Source organism: Lytechinus pictus, chromosome 6, assembly GCF_037042905.1.
Source record: "Lytechinus pictus isolate F3 Inbred chromosome 6, Lp3.0, whole genome shotgun sequence".
Classification (NCBI taxonomy): Eukaryota; Metazoa; Echinodermata; class Echinoidea; order Temnopleuroida; family Toxopneustidae; genus Lytechinus; species Lytechinus pictus.
The window spans coordinates 4,507,702-4,529,754 of record NC_087250.1 but is presented as its reverse complement, the minus strand read 5'-3'; the positions used below and the strand labels follow the sequence as shown (position 1 = coordinate 4,529,754).

The 22,053-nt window shown below is 36.1% G+C and overlaps 1 protein-coding gene across 1 annotated transcript; it reads left to right on the top strand.

Moving 5' to 3' along the window:
* Window positions 1-114: 114 nt before the first annotated feature.
* On the top strand, window positions 115-21,048 carry LOC129263037 (dehydrogenase/reductase SDR family member on chromosome X-like). The gene is made up of 9 exons (XM_064100734.1): window positions 115-592; window positions 1,830-1,936; window positions 9,106-9,191; window positions 11,081-11,152; window positions 11,765-11,906; window positions 12,901-13,121; window positions 14,972-15,128; window positions 15,582-15,711; window positions 19,299-21,048. Exons 2-9 carry the CDS (start codon window positions 1,852-1,854, stop codon window positions 19,393-19,395), a joined length of 990 nt encoding a protein of 329 aa, XP_063956804.1. The 5' UTR covers window positions 115-592; window positions 1,830-1,851; the 3' UTR covers window positions 19,396-21,048.
* The last annotated feature ends 1,005 nt before the right edge of the window (window positions 21,049-22,053 follow it).

Sequence of the window (22,053 nt, the reverse complement as noted above, 5' to 3'; positions counted from 1 at the left end):
CACGAAAATAACTCAAATAAATATATGTCCATATTGAAAGGGACACACCCCCACCCTCACTCCCGGGTAACTGCCTATATGCTGGTGCAGATATTCCCTGATCATCAGCGAGACATTCCAGTTGTTATCTAGCCTTTGTAGCATTTTAAATTGTCTCTTGGCTCTATGATATTTCTATGACCATGTACCACTGTAAACCGTCAAAGCAAAAACTCTGGTGTTAATTGGTGTACATATATAGGGATGGGGAGCACCAGTCATTTTACTCTGTTGATAACATTTGGTGATAACACCTATAAGGCCTTTGGGTATTATTGCAACAGATTTGATTATATAGCGAGTGGCGGGGGGGGGGGGGGGCACATCAAGCCTTGTGAATTCCTTCTGCACGAAAATAACTCAAATAAGTATATGTATATTGAGAGGGACACACCCCCACCCGCACTCCTGGATAACTGCCTATTCCAGTTATTATCTAGCCTTTGTGAATCATTTTTGCGTGGAGACATCTTCGAAAAGAGGGATTATTGGTATAACAGACATAATAGGAACATAACCCAGACGTATTCACAAGCGTGTTAATAAGGAAAGGGTAAGTCCAATATTTTGTGTTTTATTTTTGTGTGTGGGTTTGGTGTATAAGAAAAAAAACAATAACCATATATTTTCGTGAGATATAATATAAGTGACAGAATAAAACGTTTCATCTAGTATAAGTACAATTCTGTAGCATTTTAAATTGTCTCTTGGCTCTATGATATTTCTATGACCATGTACCACTGTAAACCGTCAAAGCAAAAACTCTGGTGTTAATTGGTGTACGTATATAGGGATGGGGAGCACCAGTCAATTTACTCTGTTGATAACATTTGGTGATAAAACCTGTAAGGCCTTTGGGTATTATTGCAACAGATTTGGTTGCTACCTTTACACCCTGGTGTTTATGTTAAATCTCCAGGGTGTTATTTTAACACCCAATGGTGTGGCCCACTATATAGGGACATCATCTGGTGTCAGTTCTAACACTCTAGTTTTTCATGCCCTAAAATAATATGAGTGTGACATAATTATTTTAACACCCAATGGTGTGGCCCACTAGGGACATCATCTGGTGTCAGTTCTAACACTCTAGCTTTTCATGCCCGAAAATAATATGAGTGTGACATAATTTTAATTTCTGTTGATTTGTAAGAAAGGTTAATACATCCGGTAAGAAATACTGAAATAGTCATAAAGTAGTGATATTATAATACAGACATGATGCTCCTTTAAGGACGTTCCACAGTTAAAATGAAGTCCATGTCATTTTCACCAAATTCTGCACAGAGTTACTTTGGTATCTATGCATTATGAAAATGCAAAAACTAATATAGGTTCATGTGCTTATTTTTTTTCTACGGGACTTCAAAGTTGCGGTATTTGAATGATATGAAATGTTGCGCAATCATGAGAATTATGCCTCTCTTAGACCTCACGAATTCACCAAATGAGTTTAAATCATCTTTACTCAGTGGATACCGCATCAAACTTCATCAAATTTTCAAGATATATAACTAAGTGTATTACAAAGTAAGAAAAAGTCTTTTAATTGGTATAACTATATCTATTTAGAGTCAGCAGCGCCCTCATTTGGCAAGAATGGTGCAAAAGCTAGGAAAAAACAAATCTTCAAAGACGTGAATCTACTCAAAAAAAAAAAAAAGTATTTTCGACAAAGACTTCTCAGCAGTTCATTGTAATTTGATGTAAATTTATTGTGTTTTTAGAACTGCCTCCGTTGCAATTGCGAAAACTTGCTATTACCTTGATTGATTTCTCCGTTTTGTTAGTGCTCAATTTTCTTTCGTCACAATGGGGACTACTCTGGCATCACAAAGCGCCGTTCCAGACGTCGATCTGTCCCAAAAGACTGCCATTGTAACCGGAGCCAACACGGGTGAGTCCAATATCAAAACTTATTTCTTATTAGGGAAGTTCACCCTGACAAAAAATTCAATGTAAAAAAATAGACTATATCGGTTAAAATTTGAGGTAACACATAAAAGATGAAAAAAAGTTATTAAAATTTCACTTGTTTTTATGTCATGTCATATGCAAGTACCCTCCCGATATTTTATGTAGTACAAGTTCAATGAAAAAATAAAACTATTTTTTTTTGTACAATCAATATATAAAGTGAAAAATTTCATTTCACAACCGCTCCTGAAAGGAAATAATTTTTAGTCATCATACAAATTAAAGTAACAGAAAAAAAATACAATATATCGGTTAAAAATTGAGGAAAACACATAAAAGATGAAAAAAAAGTTATTAAAATTTCATTTGCTTTTATTTGTCATGTCATATAATAATAATGTACAAAATGTATAAAGCGCTTTATACGAAAGTTTCAAGGCGCTATGAAAGAAGGGGAAAAAGAATACAAGATATCTCAGTAAAAGAACAACAAAGAAACTGAAAGTGAAAACACCGTTACGAAAAATTAATTGTGCAAGTACCTTCCTGATATCTTATGTAGCCAAAAAAATTTAATGAAAAATTGCAACTATTTTTTGTTTTACAATCACTATATCAAGTGACAAATTTCATTTCCCAACCGCTCCTGAAAGAAAAATATATTTAGTCATCATTCAAATTAAAGTAGCAGAAAAAAATTTATATTTGGGTTAAAGTTTGAGCAAAACACAAAAGATGAACAAAGGTTTATATTAAATTTTTTTTTTTTTATTTGTCATGTCATGTACAAATTACCTTCCCGATTTATTATGTAGTGAAAAAAATCAATAAGAAGTTGAAACAATTTTTATTGTACAATCACTATATCAAGATACAAATTTCATTACACAACCGCTCCTGAAAGAATTTTTTTTTTAGTCATCATGAAACTTCACGGTAATTGAAATTCATGCATCATTTATTACATGAAATAATGGAAGAGCTGCACGTGAAGAGCTGCACGTCACAAATCAAAATCTTAAAATTGTATTAAGACTAGAATGCTACATAAATATTGAAATTAAGATGTGATCAGTTGATCATCGACACACTACCGTTGTTATGTGATCATAATTGACTACTTTGAGTTACTGAGAAAAACAATTCAATGTCATATTTTGTCATCGGAATTCGAAAACAATTTCACCGTATCATTCATTTGATTTTCACCATTTATTCAAATTACCGCGACTGATTGGGGACATACTGTAGTCAGGTCCAGATTAAAAAAAAATGTGCTCAGAAAAGGTTCTTTAGGCATTTTGTGTTAATGCTGATTTATCAATCGTTTTAAGGTAATTCAGGAGAGCTAAATCCAAAAATGCTGTTTGCCAAATTTGATTCCAACGTTTTCATTGTCAAATTGGCAAAAAAATATGGCGGCATTTTTAATGCGGTTACCCCAATTAAACAATTTCTACAGGTGATTATATTTCAGAAATGTGGGTCTATGCTATATTTTTGATACCCAGGGTTGCAAACATAAAGCATCCCATTGATTATGATATAGTCAGCCATCTTTAATTCCAAGATGGCTGCCGTGATTCACAGCTGTTGACTGACAAATAAAAAGGCAAAATGTTTGATAATTTTTGGGAGATGCTGGCAAAATCACATCATAACTTTAACTCAATGTTCACCGATTTTTTCCTTGCCTGCATAGCAGAAGCAAGACATATGGACGTCGCCTTTCCGACGGCGGCAATGACTTTGGCGGCGGTGAAGTCAACATCGAATCTTTATCGAGGCTATAGTTAAAAAAATGTCCAGGGTACCTGGAAATCCAAGATGGCGTCCAAAACGGCACTTGTTGTACTATCAACTCCAAAAAATTAAAGTACATAATCTATTGCTTGCTACAGTATCAACAAATTACCTTATATTAAAAAGCTTTCAAGGCAAAATTGCATCAGGACATGTTTACAAGATAGTCAGTGAGTGTGTAAGAGACTCCAAGACGACCTTTCAACATGGCGTCAATAAAGGACATTGTAACTTTGAAATGGTCCAAAATCATATAACATTCACCTGGTAAACATAATTTTTGAGGTCTACCAAAAAGAAAAGAAAAAATAATGGTTCCACGGGAAAAAATATATATTGGAAAAGTTTCAAGGTTTGTCAGTGGTGCAGATTGCCAAAAATGCATGATGACTTCAAAAATGGCTGCTGTTTATTTTAAAAAATGGATGCAAAGTGCATATGCTGTCTACGTAAATACATTATGTAACTTTCCCATGATTTCAAGGGTCAATAATATAGGTTAAGATGAATTGCAGGGATACGCTGTTGTCCCCAAATTGAAGAAGGCTCGCATAATTTCATTCAAATTGGCCACCATTGATACAAAAATGGCAATACTTCATAGCTTATATTATCCCTTTATTTTGGTGTCTCTGCTATGTTTTTAAGGCTCATAAAAATAAGTGTTACAATGTACACAATTAGGCGGTGGTGCAACAATTGTAAAAACCCGAGAAAAAAAACTTTTAAAATGAGGTACACTTTTACCTAAAAAGTACCGTTATAAAGCTGATAAGTACTTCAAGACACGTCATTTTAGTGCTTAAAACTATTCTAAGGTTTCATTAGTAGGGAACAACAGTCATTTTTACTCAATTTTAGAAGTCACTTTGGATTTTTTTCTTGAAAAAAAAGGAAAATTGACCATCCTTGTTACCTGTCCCGATGTATAATTTGAGCATTCAAACTATAATAGCGTAGACACCAAATGTTTTTTTCCTCATACACCTGTAGCTATGACTATTTCTAACTTAATGGGACTCATTTTCGACGCATTTTTAATCCATCTTTGAGGTTTTAGGCAAAATGGACTGCTTCATACCATTGTAACTAATCCAAAAGTATTATTTAACCATTGAAACCATAGGGTAGACATCAAAATCATATCTCCCAGGTGAATTCTAAGTGAACTATGTCCATTATTAAGTAACAGCAGCCATCTTTGACTCCTTTTCTGAAGCCATCTTGGATTTCTGGACATACAGGATCACTGACTGTCCTTGTAACTTATCCTAATGTACATGATGTATTGCTTGACCCTTTAAAGAAAAGGTAATACACCATAATCATATACCCCAGGTAGATATCAAACAAAACTATGTCAGCTTTTAGGTAACAACAACCACATTAGACTCCATTTTTTGGAAACCATCTTTAATTCTTGGACACGGTGGACCACTGACTGTCCTTGCAACTTGCCCTTATGTATTACTTGACCCTTTAAACCATGGGTTAAACACCAACATCATATACCCCAGGCGGATATGAAACAATATGTCAGTTATTTGGTAACAACAGTCATTGTAAACTCCAATTTTGAAGGCCATCTTGGATTTTTTGACATACTGGGACCACTGACTGTCCTTGTAACTTGTCCCAATGTAATATTTGACCCTTCGAACCACAGGTTATACACCGAAATCATATTCTCTAGGCTGTTATTAAACAAACTGTGTCGGTTTTAAAATAACAACGGACATTTTGAGACTCCGTTTTTGGAAACCATCTTGAATTTTTGGACATACAGGACCACACTGTTAAAAAAGGTGCCAGGTAAAAATGGCAGAGGTAATAATGGCAGAGGTAAAAATGGCAGACGTGAAAATGGCAGAGGTAAAATTAGCAGAGGTAATAATGGCAGAAGTAAAAATGGCAGAAGTAAAAATGGCAGAGGTAATAATGGCAGAGGTAAAAATGGCAGGGTTAAAAATGGCAGAGGTGAAAATGGCAGAGGTAAAAATGGCAGAAGTAAAAATGGCAGAAGTAAAAATGGCAGAGGTAAAAATGGCAGAGGTAAAAATGGCAGAGGTAAAAATGGCAGAGGTCAAAATGACAGAGGTCAAAATGGCAGAGGTAATAATGGCAGAGGTAATAATGGGAGAGGTAATAATGGCAGGGGTTATAATGGGAGAGGTAAAAATGACAGCTCTAGGTAAAATATGGCCAGTCTTAAACCCCCATGCAATGAATTGTCAAAAAGCCCCCGTATGTAAAATCCTGAAGATTTTTCCACATTTTAACATTGGTACAGATCCATTTAAGCAAATGACGATATATCTGTCGAAAAATATTTCTGCTTGAGTGAGCACCACTTACTTTTGAAAAGTTAATGAAAAATGGGGTGCTGGTTTGTTAAAAAGCCGAGAAAAAAAGTTTTCACTCCAAAATGAAAGGAGATTTGGTTAAGGGGGAAAATGACACAACAAATTATTTCAACTAAATGAAGTTCTTTTAGGTCAGAAAAAGAATTACAACAAAAATAATAACAATTAGATAATAAACAATGTTTTTTCTTCTGTTTGAAAAATAACAGAGATTCGTATCAAATCTCTACATTTTAGCATACCAAGCTAATTACCAAGAGGGTGCTGCTTATGGTGTACAAAATACCCAACAGTACTTCCGCTTCCAAGAGTTATGACCATCAAGGCGTTTATATCATAATGGATGCAGTGGTAAAGTTTCATGGTCTTCTTTTATGCAAAGAATCTGAACCAAACGGTCTTCCTCGATCGACCCCAAATTGGTTTACCAGTCAACAACATTATTATTGATTTTCATAATCAGTGACATATTCAGTGCCAAGCCTGGGAACGCATGCTAACTGTCATTCAATTATTTCAAAAGAATAGTACAGACGACATTACAAATAAGGACATAATATTTAACCACAATCATTCGTGATAACTTCAACGTCTAAGCTTTCCCCGCTATGTTCTCTATGTTTTCCCCGCCCCCTAACCCTTTATGTCTCTCTACCTCTCTTATGTCTACTCTTCCTCATTTTTGCATCGGTAAACCTGGCAAAACTTTAGAAAAAAAAAAACAGCCAGACAAAAAGGAATGTTATAAAATGATGAATGAGAATAGTGCAGTTTCATTTTGCTCCTAATAAATTGAATGAAAAAATATCTGTCGTTTGATTTCTTTTTAAAAAGCGTTCACGGTACACCTCCAACGAATTCGTAAATAACCATTGTTAGGCCGATGAAGACATAAAGATGATGAAATGCCTAACCATGACATGCACTTCTTATTTAATGTATGTACATGCGGGGGCTTTTTGACAATTCTTTGCACGGGGGTTTAAGACTGGCCATATTTTACCTAGAGCTGTCATTTTTACCTCTCCCATTATAACCCCTGCCATTTTACCTCTGCCAATATTACCTCTGCCATTATTACCTCTGCTATTTTTACCTCTGCCATTTTTACCTCTGCTATTTTCACCTCTGCCATTTTTACCTCTGCCATTTTTACCTTTGCCATTTTTACCTCTGCCATTTCGACCTCTGCCATTTTTACTTCTGCCATTTTGACCTCTGCCATTTTGACCTCTGCCATTTTGATCTCTGCCATTTTGATCTCTGCCATTTTGACCTCTGCCATTTTGACCTCTGCCATTATTACCTCTGCCATTTTTACCTCTGCCATTTTTACCTCTGCCATTATTACCTCTGCCATTTTTACCTCTGCCATTTTTACACCGAGCCGTAAAAAAAAAACCTGATTTTACAGAAAAAAAAGAGAGAATATTTTGCAGAAAGCAATAACAGAATCATTCTGTAAATTCATAAAACAGGAATTTTTCTGCAATTTAACAGAACAGGTCTGTTCAAAAAGGGGAAAATAGTGTTTTCTTTAAGGAAATTTGTAAGGTTCCATACACCAAATACCAATTCCTGTAAGATTACGCAATCTGGTAAAACTACAGGTGTTCTCGAGACTTTGCTGCAGGAACTTCTTTTATTTTCTAACAGTGCACTGACTCTCTTTGTAACTTGTTCCAACGTATTACTTGACTATTTAAACCATCGATTAGACACCAATATCATATTTCCCAGGCAGATATTAACCAAACTATGTCGGTTTTTAGGGTTTTTTAGATAACAGCCTTGGCTTGGAATTTGAAAGCAATCTTGGATTTTTGGACATAGTGGATCGCTGACTCTCCTTGCAACTTGCCCCAAATTACTACTCGACCCTTAAAACCACGACTGAATAAAACCCAAATTAAAGACACTAAAATAGGTAACAGATAGGTAACAGTGAAATTTTAGGCTTATGGCAGCCACTTTGGACGCCATCTTGGATAACCAGGTACCCTGGCGTGCTTATTTTCACTCTACCTGTATCAGTAGAGCTTTTACCCCTACACCATTGAATGTGCATCAAAAATAGTTGTGTAAGGTGGATAAAGAGTTGGTTATGTTAATTTTCAGTGAATGGCGGCCATCTTAGACGCCATTTTGAAAATAACCCCTTTCCCGGATGCGAATTTTGATAAATTTCTAGTATGTTATTTCTGAGATCACACAGTACGAAGAACATTTTTGTTGCAAGTTTTTGGGGTCAAAATACAGTACTGGGTGTAGAATAGCGGCCATATTGTTTTTGCCATTTTGAGGATTTTAGCATTAAATGCAAGGTTTAGTTGGCAAACACCATATTTGGACTCAGCGCCCTCGAATTATGTGAAACCACTTGTTAATACCTTGGTCACATTTGCTCTACGGCGGCCGTACGGCGAGTCGAAAACAGCCGTTTTATTAATTTAATTCAAACCACCTATATGTAGTTGGTACAACAAATGTTGAAACGGCTGTTTTCGACTCGCCGTACGACCGCCGTAGAGCAAATGTGACCATGGTATTATTCAGCATTAACACGATTTGCCTAAGGCAGTCTACTTTTCTCAAATCTGGACCTGACTACTGTTATGTCGGGCGGGTCAAAAACATTCTTCATTTTATATATACAAACATATATATACATAAATATATATATATATAATATATCCCCAACTAAGTTTGAAATATGTGTGTGTGAGGGGGGGGGGGGGGGTATGTGCATGTGTATTTATTATTCAGGTCCTTTGAATAAAACTTGGAATAACAAAACTTACTTCCGTTAAAACGCTAATAAATCTGATGAATACCTTCCCTTATTCTTTGCAAAATCACGAAGCTTATGGTAGAAATTCAACAACAACAACAACCAAAAAAAAATGACAGCGAGTGTTTGACATTTTGCAAATTAAGAAAGGTTTTGTTTCATTCTCCATTCTCGATTTTACTTTGATTACAGGAATTGGATATGATACTGCTAAAACGTTTGCCCAACTTGGAGCCAAGGTAATTTTGGCATGTCGATCTGAAAGCAAAGCGAAAGAAGTAAGTGAATATATTATGTACCAGCAATGGCGGGTCGATTAGGGACCCATCAGACAAGAGCCGCCCCCCCCCCTGTGAGAGCCCCCCTCCAAAAAAATGAAGAAAAAAAATCAATATATACCCATATATCATTTCAAATTGTAACGGACATTAATCATTTATTTTTGTTTAAAAGAGAAGAATGTATACCCTATAAATCAATCAATTGTAATCAAATTAGTTTAAACAAAATAATTTTTCTATTAATTCTGACATCACGTTCTTTTAATGCAAAAAAATAGCGTATTTGATATATCAATTACGATGATAACCTAATTGAGCACCTATACCCAATGATGCGGAAATTTGAAGAAAAAATATATAACTGGGGTTTGTAAACTTTTGACCTCAATTGTCTTGATTATACATATGATACGAGTATTGTGGCGAAAGATAATACGATAAATGTTCACGAATGTTTATTTTCGAATGGTATTATGTAACAAATGAATTGATGAATTGATGAGCATATATGACAGTGTCTGAATACTCATGGTGTTTGATGAGCGGATTCACGCGTGTGAGTTGCTGTGAGCGACTCGAAAATGGTCGACCATTTTAATTTACAAAAATATATCCTGGGATCGTTTGATATATTTCTGAAATATACAGGGACTGATTTTGTTTTCATGGGAAGATTATTATTTTTAGCATGATCAATATTATTCATATCACTATCTTTATTATTATTGATGTCATTTTCATTGTATATGATATGCATGGTAGAAATAGCTTGTCATCGCGTATAAATATATATATATAAATATATGTATATAAGAGCTCACTTGCAAAAGGGGTTAGGTCCATTTGTCATCAAATTTGATTTTTATGCCTAAATGTATAGATTTTTAGTAGCTCTATAAGATGATACCAAAGAAAAGTTGAAATTCTTATTAAAAAGTAAACTAAAATGGCAAAGAAAAATAACTTTTTTTTCAAAAGGGGTTAGGTCCATTTCAGTTTAGTTGCAAAAGGGGTTAGGTCCACACATATTTTTTCTTTGGAAAAGAATCTCTTAAAAAATATGAAGACAGGTAGATTTCTTTTATACCCAATTTTATGTTCTCATGGTAGGGTATCATGAAAATTCAGTTTTGTATAAGAATATTGTAATATGGGAAAATCAGAAAAAATATTTTCTTGCAGTGGACCTAACCCCTTTTGCAACTAAACTCTTCTGAAGAACTCATTGGTCAAGAGGGGTTAGGTCCATATTTCATAATTTTATCGTTTTCTGTCTCTGAACCTCTAAATTTTTAGTCACTCTAATGATACCAAAGGAAATTTGAAATTCAAATGAAAACGTGAATGAAAGTGGCAAAGAAAAATCACTTTTTTAATCAAAAGAGACTGGACTTATTTCAGTTTGCTTGCAAAAGGGGTTAGGTCCACAGTGATAATTTTTTTTCAAAAATATATAGAAAAAAATTGAAGACAGGTAGATTTCTTTTATACCCAATTTTATGTTCACATGATAGGGTAGTAAGAATAAGTGAGAATAAAAAACATGGTTTTTCTCGGAATGGTCTAAATGGTCTTCATTATTATTGATGTCATTTTCATTGTATATATATATATATTGGCTTGAGTGATAACAAATCAAATCAAGACATACCCAGTTTATTGCCTCATTTTTTTTCGACGATATGTCCTTCGTCCTCCTGGAAAAAAAAACCCGAACAATATATCGTGTTGTATATACTTGTTTCATCCTTGTAATAAAAGCCTCTCTTAATGCATATCTTTCTCCTTTTTTTTTCTTTCTTTCTTTCTTTCTTTTCTTTCTCTCTCTCTCTTTTTTTTTTCTTTCTTTCTTTCTTTATTTCTTTCCTTTTCTCTCTCTCTCCTAGGCGATAGAAAGAATGCACAATGAGCACAAAGAGGAAAAGGCAAATGGGAAGAAAACCAAGTTCAAAATTAAGGTAACATAATGATACGTATGATAGTGAAGTAATGATACCAATGCTGTATATTCTAATTGCAATGACAACATTTTTCTAACGATATAGTAACAAGTAAATGATAGCTATAATGATTATTATTGATAAATGATAATTTCATTATTATCAAACAAACAAAAGTAACACATTACAATAATGATTAAAACGCAAAATCATACCTGTTAATCTAAATAAATTCAAATTTAAATTCATCACATCTCTCTAAAAATAAAAACAAGATACAGTACATCGAGATCAATCAATAAAATGATTCCATAATGAAGTAAAATAGCAATAAAATATGTAAAATCAAATTGAGAGAAAAAAATCTTGGCAACTTAAAAAAAGTAAAAACACGGTTACATTGATGTATAAGCTGCAAATTGAATTAGCATTGGCATTTGCTTTGGTGGTTGTTTTTATTAGCGATATTGTGACGTCAAATGTAAACCTTTTCAATTGTAATGAAAGCCTATAAACTTGATTCGAATTTCATCCCCCTTTATTCCTCGCTTTATTCATTGTGATACATTTCATCCAACTGGGGTCCATATCATTATGACGTCATCAAAATTCCTCTTATATCACCAACAGGCCGACGACCTTGATATTGGATTCATGGCCCTTGACCTCTCGTCTTTAGAAAGTACGATGAACTTCGTAAAGGCATTTAAAGCCAGGAAGACCCCTCTTCATATACTAGTGTGTAACGCTGGCATGGCATACGGAGGAGAAGGTAATCCGAAAGTTCATATTTCTTTAACGAATAAATATCCCCCCGCTCATATTTCGCGCGGGAGGCAGAGGTTTGAACCGGGCAATTGTTAGTCTGAAGGCACAGACCTTTGCTTTTCGCATAGTGCAGAATGCAGAGCCTGAAGTAGTTAGACTATTTAGTATTCTCTCATGATCTGCGACTGCGTCTACCTTCTTATTTGGCACAGACCCATTGCACTCAGTGACACAGACATAGAGTTTGGAGGCTAGTCTTCACTCTAGACATGGGCGGAAATCCCAGGAGGGACAGGGGGGACGCGTCACCCCTACCCAAAATAGTAGGGGTGACACAATATCAAATGTCCCCCTACTATTTTAGGTGGAAAGAAATACATCATTCAAAATCGAAATAATTTGGACGGGGTGACGAAACTTTTTGGGTGATTACCTTTTTATTTTATTTTTATTTTTTGCTTGTCAGATTTTTTAGCCCCTGGTCCCCCTACGTTTGGAGAGAGATTTCCGTCCTTGACACTAGACATGGTATAATTGATTAAAGAGTCAACATCGAGTATGTTTTTTGTAGACTAGGCATTTGTTACACCCATGTTAGAACCTCGTAACGTAACGAGAACACGAACTGACCAACACGGGGTAGGCCCTATGCCTACATTCTGAAGTAGCTATTAGTAATCCGGAGAATAGATTGCCTTGTGATTTTACATAGACGAAGCAATGTTTTTATTTTGAGAGGAACGGTATTTATTTTGCATCTGGGTAAAATCAATCAAGTGACCTGTTTTACAAGACTACACTGCTTAGAATGTTGCATTATGGGTTAGAAACCTGGCAAGACGAGGACTTAATATGGCGCAAAAAAGGCTACTGGTTCCCGTCTGCTTTAAATCTTTTTGGTAAATCCCAGGTCCGTCCCAATAATACCAAATATCAATCCATCTCTGACTTCTTTGATCATTCTAATTTTGACTTTTTTTCATTTATCATTCGCACAGTGAAGACAGTTGACGGTTTTGAGATCCACTTCCAAGTCAATTACTTGTCGCATTTTCTCATGACCCTTCATTTACTTCCGGAATTGAAGTCGGCGGGCCCTAACGCTAAGATCGTATTGGTGTCTTCAATGGCCTATCGCGGTGCACGATGGAAAGAGGATAATTTGCAGGCATTAAATAGGGACCAACTCAGCAAATATGGATTTACTAAGCTGTACCAGGTGGATTGATATGGCAATAGAGTACCAAAGCGATGACGTCAGTTGTCATGGTGTCATGGCGGCCTGAGCTGGTGGGTGTTTCATAAAGCTGTTCGTAAGTTAAGAGCGACTCTAAGAACGACTGGTGATCCTTTCTTGTGGTGAATGGTATACACCAACATATTCATTGGCGATGTTTCTACTCGTAAGAAAGGATCACCAGTCGTTCTTAAAGTCGCTCTTAACTTACGAACAGCTTTATGAAACGGCCCCCAGGTTCTAAACAAATATGAACCAGCCAAATGAAAGCGTGCGTTTCTCATAGGAGAAAATGGCTACTATCGGAATTTGATCGCTTGCAACATATTTTTTCAGACGAGCGAAAGTCATTTGCAAATACCAATGTGTACAGACGATCGTCAGCTGCGACTCTGTTTAGAACCAGGCCGCCATGACACCATGGCAACTGACGTCACACTGCAGCGCTCTATAGGGATTTTTCGCTTTTACTATGAGGACTCTCTACAACGCATCGATTCCTCTGAAAATGCAATTAAAATCACAATGGGGAGCTGAGAGGATTTTGTCGAAAGTTAATGGACTGGGACAGCATATCTTCCAAAGATTTGCCGCGGAAGAACAATTGCAATTATGTCGTTGCCCAGAGTCAAGAGATTCCGATGCTGTCCCGGTCCATCATCTTTCGACAAGAGCCTCTCAAGCTCTCCATTGTGATTTGAATTGCATTTTCAAATGAATGGGTGCGTTGTAGAGGATTTCCTCCAAGGAAATGCGAAAAGTCCGGCCAAAATAATACATCAATATGATGCAAGTTTTGTAGGCCTCATGGGAAATAAAAATTTCGTCTTGTTCATTAAAAATTCGTGCTTGCACTCAGTTAAAGAGAAAAATCAACAGAAAAAAATAATTTGAATAAAAGGAGAAAATCAAACATTAGAAATCCATCAAAGTCTGATTTGGGGTCTAAATTAAAAAAAGAAAAAAAAATTGTGCGCTTTTATTTTACAACATGATTATACACGCATCACGGTGATACGTGAATGGGAGACTCGATGATATCACGTAAACATATCTGCAAGAATCTTTATTCTTGAAGGAGGCAGATCAACCCAGAAGAAGAGGAAGAAGAAACACTACCTCTTTTGCATATTACATGTATTCTATGAATCATACAAAATTTATTTTTGTTGCCTTTGACGATGCTAACAGTTTTCATTGTGTCACGATAGGTTAGAAAAATGACATTGACAAGTTTTCTTGGAGGTATCAAAGATTGCTTCAGATTGTTCTGGGTAAAAATGAAAATGTGGATACATATTGTCTACGAAAATGCCTGTTTTCAAGTTTGAGACATAATGAGTTTGCAACAACAAAAAAACCCAGTTTGAATTTCATCTACATTGTCTACATGATAATTTTATATCAGTTTCTAGGCAACTTGCTTTACTTTTCTTAAATAAAGTATATATACAAAGTTTTGGGAAAAAGTATTAAAAAAGTAGTCTTCTACTTACAATTTCAGCCAAATTACCTTTTCATCCTTCATAAATAGTATCAAATTGCAGGACACTTATTCATTTTTCATATGACACTAATTTTGTAGCGATTGAATGTTTATGTCAAAATCGATTCGAAAGTTCTAATAAAAAAAATGGCGGCCATCTTGGATTCGGAGGTTTTTGCAACAAATGTTTTGAGGTAGACCCATTGAATGTAGTTCGCTATACTTAAAGCTTGAAAATAAGCATTTTACTTTATGAGAATGATGGAACGACCTAAAAAAAAAACAGGCGACTGTTTTTAGAATTGGCCCTCCGATTAAACCTCATATTTTTTTTCTTTATCCTTAGATTATGGAGATGTTCACACTGGCCGACAAGTTGAAAGGATCTGGGATCGATGTGTTTTCGCTGCACCCTGGTCTTGTAGATACAGATATAACAAAGAAAGATAATCAGGAGATAGCTTGGTTGATGCGAGGTTTAGTGAGCGCACTAACTTATATGGGTAAGCGAAAAAACATAGTGATCCAGAGTTTCCCCTAAGGTGTGAACAGGATATGTGAACTCCAGTGCGAAATTGATATCATAAAATTGTATGTCGTCATAAGAAAAATATACTATTTTGAATTAACCTCCCACAGAGCAATTCATGTAATCGCAGACAATGAATAAGAGTTGAATGTCACATTCCATTATCGATCTGAGTAACATGATTATGACTCCATGTGGTTGTTTCATAAAGCTGTTCGTAAGTTAAGAGCGACTTTATGAACGACTAGTGATCCTTTCTTATGGTAAATTGATATTCACCATTAATATTCATTGGTGATTATTTAACGCGTAAGAAAGGTTCACCAGTCGTTCTTAAAGTCGCTCTTAACTTACGAACAGCTTTATGAAAACGCCCCCCTGATGCATAGAGTTTAGAATCTGCTTCCCGGTTTCTATCGTCTCATAGGGCTTGCCCGAACCACTTTTGACGGAGCCTTGACAACTATCCACGCCGCAATCAACCCGGAGTTTGACGGCAAGACAGCAATTTACTTGGAAAACGCAAAGGCAGCCACTCTCCAGAATCCACTTGCGACGTAAGTAACTTTTTTTTATTCCTCGATCAATTCGTTTACCTTCGAATATTTCTCTCATTCTGTTTTCCCCTTTCCTCCTTGTACAATATACATTTTATACAACATTTGACTCCCCTTTAATTGTTTAATTTGTGATCAACCATTTTTTGCAATCATAAATAGGATGGGTGTCTAATCAAACAATGTGAGCGCGAAGCGCGAGCTGACTTTTTATATTTAGACAGGATATTCAATACTTATATTTAATCATGAAACAGGACATTAAAAGCAATGTAACCATCATGGGCGTCAATCGGTGGGGACGGGGGGGGGGGGGACGTGTCCCCCCATGATTTTTTCAGGGGGGACACAACATCAAATGTCCCCCCCCCCATGTTTTTGTCACAAAAGAAGTGTGACCATCTGGGGGGAGGGGAATATGTGCATACCTTCTCAAGGAAATGAGAGTTGATTCCCCTTAAAAAATATAAAGAAAAAAAAAACAACTGTCATGTAACTTATCGATGCAACTAACGGTGGGTAAATTCGTATTCAAAAGCAGCGCAGCTAGCCGTCTATGAGCCGTTCCTGTACGTACGACGCCGAGGTACACGCGAGCACCCACTTGGAGACCCGCACGTGGGTGGTGGGGTTTTTTTTCATGTGGGTATGCACGGCATGACAGCATAGGCGGATCCAGGGGGGAGCAAAAAAAAAGGGAAAGAAAGAAAAAAAGAGAAGAAGAAGGGAAAAGAGAGGAGAAAAAAAGAAAGGGAAACATAAAAAGAGGAAGACGAGTGAATAAGATAAGGGGAAGACTTGGGAAGTAATAATAAAAAATCTTTCATGCCGGGATATAAAACTTTTGCTCGCGCTTCGCGCTCGCATCGCCTTTTAGGTGATTTTATTACATATCTTGCTCAATATGGAGCTTAAATATCAAATCTTGATATATATTTCAGCTCGAAAATTTAACTTTCATTATTTTGTTTGATTTGCAAATTTGATTTTTAAAAAGTGTTCTGTACAATTTTTTGTTTTATGGTCTGAATATTAACATTTTCTGCTTGCGCTGCGCGCTCGCAAAATTTGATTTGTAAGGTGCCTATTATTTTCCTGTATTCCATAAAATTATCAAAATATCCCTATTCAGGTCAGATTGTGAAAACGTATCAGCTAGCGCTGCATGCTCGCATTTTGATTGGTTAGTTATGTTTATCTCAATATTAATTCTAAAACAAACTACTAAAAATCCTCATTTGATCACATGCAGTTTATCAGAAATTTCGGCTCGCGATTTCCGCTCGCATTGATTGTTGAAATATATCAACTCATGCATCTTATTCATAATTACAAAAATGCTTTAAATGTCCAGTTTTCAGGCCATAATATTAAGAGATTTCGCGCTCTCATGCTTAGGAAGAGAGATAGGAAGATAGTCATCATTTTCATATGATGACATAATGTCCCGGTCCTATGTCAAAACTCAAAGTAATAATAATGAAACTTATCAGCTCTTGTTTAACTGTGATCCATATCCACCTCACAATTTCCCCACAAAGTGCTTGAAAAACAGAGCTTAAATTGATTATTTTCAGAGCGGAATATCACATATTTTTAGCTCGCGCTTTGCGCTCGCTTTATTGATTTTCATGATAAGAAATGTATTTAAATTACCCTAATTCTACATGTTCTAGGTCGAAATCTGAAACACGCGTTTATTTAGGTACGCAGCTTGTTCTCTATTTAAATCATTATCCAGTTTCAGATCACAATATAAAAAATTGTCTGCTCGCGCTTTGCGCTCGCATTATTAATGTAGGAAAATTTCCAATTACTCATTTTCATGATTTACAAATCATGAATAGAGTGTCCAGAATTTTTCCGCTCGCGCTTCGCGCTCGCATCAATTGTTTAGTTATATACTTATCCTTTTCACGATTACAAAAAGTGCTTAGAATTTCCATTCTTGAGGTAGAAATGTCAAAATTTCCAGCTCGCGCTTCGGGCTCGCATTATTTGGTAGTTAAAATATGTAACGTCATCATGGCTAACAGCCGTTAACAGATCAGATCAAAGCGTATATCAAAAATGAATAAAACAATTTGTGCGCACGCATTATTAATGTAGGAAGCCGATTTCCAATTACTCACCATTTTCATGATTTACAAAATATGAATAGAGTGTCCAATTTTTAGGTTTGAATCTCGAATTTTTCAGCTCGCGCTTCGCGCTCGCATTAATTATTTAGTTATATACTTAACCTTTTTCATTCTTCAGGTAAAATGTCAAAATTTTTAGCTCGCGCTTCGCATTATTTGATAGTTGAAATATGTAACGTCTTCATGGCTAACAAGCTGCCGGTAACAAATCCTTTTTTATCAGATGAAAACGTATATTAAAAATTTCTGCTCGCGCTCGCCGCAATTATTAAGTTAGATACACATCTCGTTTAGGATCATAAACATTGCCCAAAATATTTGAATTTTAAAACAAAATACATAAAATAAACAAAAAGCTCACACTCTTTAAATAAGGCTTATGATATTATATATATAAATATATTACCCCTTCAAAGAAAAAAAACGAGCAGCCGATCGGGGAAAATGTGGGTGAAACAAAATTCCGCCCCCCCCCCTATTGGCGAAGGCTGGATCCGCCCCTGTGACATACGGATACGATACATATAGCGGTGGAGTATGACGAAAGTGTAATGGATCTGGAAAGTATACCTATAAAAGTGACATGCTTGCATGTTGCTATAATTGTGTCCCCCCATGCTCAAGTTTGGATTGACGCCCATGGTAACCATGAACAGGATGGGTATATATCTAGAAAAATTGACGCGAGCGTGAAGGGCGAGCTGATTTTTTTTTCAGACATAAAAACAGGACATTCTAAGTATGTTTTGCAATCATGAACAGGATGGGTATATAACTCAACAATCGATGTGAGCGCGAAGCGCATCAAGGACATTTTTTTTTTCCGGCAGCCGAAAGAGGGGGGGGGGGTGGAAATTAACCCCCACCCCCGTAGACCCGCCACTGGATTTTTTATTTTTTAGGGTGCTCAATTTCGTCCCGCGACCTACGGTTGGTTCAAGAATACAGTAAATGTATTAAATATGCCTGTCAAATGACAATGAAGAACCGAATAAATTTGGACTAAGGGCCTTTTCACACGTAAATCTTGAATCATCATTGTAATGATGATTCATATTGCAATCGTGACTGTGATTAGCGTTCGTGATTCGAATCATGTTCTAGTTTAGTTTCACACGTGCTAAATATTCGTCATTAGCCTTATTTTTCACTGGAATTATCATTGAAATTACGAAAAAAATTTACCGTGTGAAAGGGCGGTAAATTCAATTTTGGTTGACCAATTTTCGACTAAGCCACTTCTTGGTACATTTGGCAATGCATAGGCCCATTCTCTGTTCTTCAATCCTCCGTACTTCGTTTGGCGAAAACTCTCTAATAACACTACAAATCTTTTTTATAAAGGGCATGGGGGTATCCTTATGAAGAATCACATCAATTCAAGGATAAACATAATCTCTTCAACAATAATGAAGACATCATCACCCTTTTTTATCATTGCCATAGGGACAAGGAGAAGCAGGCATTTCTCTGGAAATACAGCCTGGATTGTCTGAAGGGTTACGTCACCGAAGATACGCTTAAAGAACTGACGTCACAATGAAGCTGAACCTGGATCCTCGCTGGCATGTCTGGTGGAGAAGGTCACACGGGCCTAACAACAACTGGCAGGCCAAAGATATTCATTCGAGCTAACACATTTTTAAATTTGATATTGCTGATTGACAAAAATGAATGAATATGATTGACAATCTAACACTGATTTTAGGGAGGGTAATTCTTTATTCCAAATTGGAAAGATATATCACTACTTTGGAACTATTGTTTTACTGGCGGAAGAATTGGGGCCATTTTACTCTCTCAAGTGATGAATTTGATCCTGTCAGGTGTAGTCTTCATAAATGCCGATTTATTTTTAAAATGAGCCGGTCGAGGTACCCTTTTCTGGTCAAATATGGAATGTCAGACATAAATCCTGTCCACTGGTAGTAAACATTCAACCCTCGAATTTCCTCCTTATTTGTTATGATTTTGTTAAGTGCCACTTTAACACACGAGTCTACGGGAAATGAATCAGGCCTGTGATACCAGAAAGGCCATTGTGAATGATCAACGCGCGGATGCAGGATTATCAATTACCTGTAGAAAGTTTCACATGAACTACTGAAAGAAGATCAAATCACTCCTCATTCCTGAGTTGGTAAATTGCCAATTCGTCTATTGCCAACTCGTCCACACATGTCTAATGCCATTCCGTCTAGCAACATTTCGTCTAGCAACCATTTGGGTCCAATATTCACTTCGTCTAATCATCAGTTCGTCTATGAACATTTCGTCTCATAACCAGTTGGTCTAATAAATATTTTTTTATTTTCATTCATTTCGCCCAATTAACACTTAGTCTAATTAGACCAAATGGTATATAGACCAAATATCTATTACAACAACTGGTTATTAGACGAGATGATGAGTGAACGAAATTACAATTAGACCATGGGGATAGTAAACGAACTTATGGTAGACCAAGCGATAGTATAGACGAGTTGGTAATTGGACGAATTGGCATTAGACCAATTGAAAATAAACCCCTGAGCCGATATTCAGATAATAACTTTGCAGATTAGGCCTAAATCTAATCACGATATGGTTTATTCTTGTTTCCTTTCGATAAAAATGATAAAGATGTCAACTTTAATTGTACAAGGTGCAAGTAAAATGGGTTATTAAATTGGTAATTTTATCATCATGCTTAAGATCTGACAAGAAGGAACAGAGCTTCGATGACATATTATCAGTGTATCTACAGTGTCGCAACAGTAGTACCTCGATATCTAAGAGAATTCAGTGTGCAAGGCCAACTATGCGAATTGCCCCTGTCGCGGGATAGGCAAACTGCTATTATCTATCGTCTTTAAGATGTTCTAACACATGCCAGAAATACATAGAGATCATTCCATTAAGGATTTTCTTACTTTTATAAAAATTATTTACCCCTTTAATGTTTGTTGGAGTTGTGTTATACACAACGATTTATTCCTTTCCCCTTCATTTTCATGACAAAAGGAATATAGATTCTTCCTTATCATACACTAATATATTCTTTTAATGGTATAACATGTTCTTCAGATTGAAACAATTGGTATGGAAAATAGAATGGTTCTTTAATAATGTTATTTTTTCCCCAATATTACTCGATATTTTTTATTTTGTATATGTTATATCAAATGAATAAAGAAGTGAGCATGGTCATAATTATAATGCTTCCCTGGTGTTAATATGGCTTTGTAATCGAATAAACCTTTGCCGATATATACGTACAGTTGCCCACCCCCCCCCCCTTAAAAAAAGAAACATAACAACGACGCATTAATTTTATTGACCGAATATCGAGATAGGTAAAAGAGAAGATGTCATTTGTTTATAACGATCACTGGATATTAGTAACAAATTATCACGCTAATTCTTGAGTCCCGACCTACTTATCTCTTAGTAAGAGACAAATCACAGCCTATAAATACGATAATTCGCAATCATAATTATTATTTTTCACAAAAAATATCGACATATACCCCCCCCCCCCCCCCCCCCATCGGCGGCGACAAAGGGGGAGAAATTGATAGAAGGAAAAAGGGGAGGAGAAAACATAGAAGAAAAGTTAATAGAAATGAAAGAAAGCAAAACAAATAAAACCGTGGAATTGCCATAAGGATGGCATACGGGGGGGGGGGTACTCATGAAATAAGGCATACGGGGATGTGCCGCTGTTATGGTTCGCTTTTTTGGAAGAAATCCCTTAACATGGGAAATAGTTTTATGCTGGAAAATTCCTGAACATGCACCAAATTTTCAGAAACTGGCCTTAAACATGGGTCCATGGCCCAAATTTTTAGATACTGGCCTTAAACATGGGTCCATATTCTCTTCCAATTTTAATGCTTGTCAAGTTTTAATAGATCCCTAATAATGGGTACCTTATTAGGCAAAATTACCCGTAAATATGGGTATGGGTTTTGAACCTTCAGCCGCATACCCCCGTCCAAACCAATTCTAAGTATCCCCCCCCCCCCGGGGGAGGGGGCATACCCGATACGCTGTACATTAGCCTTAATTTCGGTATCGGTTTGAGCAAAAATCCAAATCATTAGTTTCTCATGAGCTTCTGTTTCAAATGCTTATGTATGTAAGGAAAGATTTCCTCCTACAACGATTTTCCGAATTCGAGAAAAATATGAAAGAACCCCTATGTAATTTACAATAAAGT

Bases quoted from the DNA above. Each gene is read 5' to 3' on its own strand.
- LOC129263037 (XM_064100734.1), top strand. From the start codon at position 1,852: ATGGGGACTACTCTGGCATCACAAAGCGCCGTTCCAGACGTCGATCTG. The intron at 11,153-11,764 runs GTAACATAATGA...TATCACCAACAG, and splicing joins AAACCAAGTTCAAAATTAAG to GCCGACGACCTTGATATTGG. The intron at 15,129-15,581 runs GTAAGCGAAAAA...ATCGTCTCATAG, and splicing joins GAGCGCACTAACTTATATGG to GGCTTGCCCGAACCACTTTT.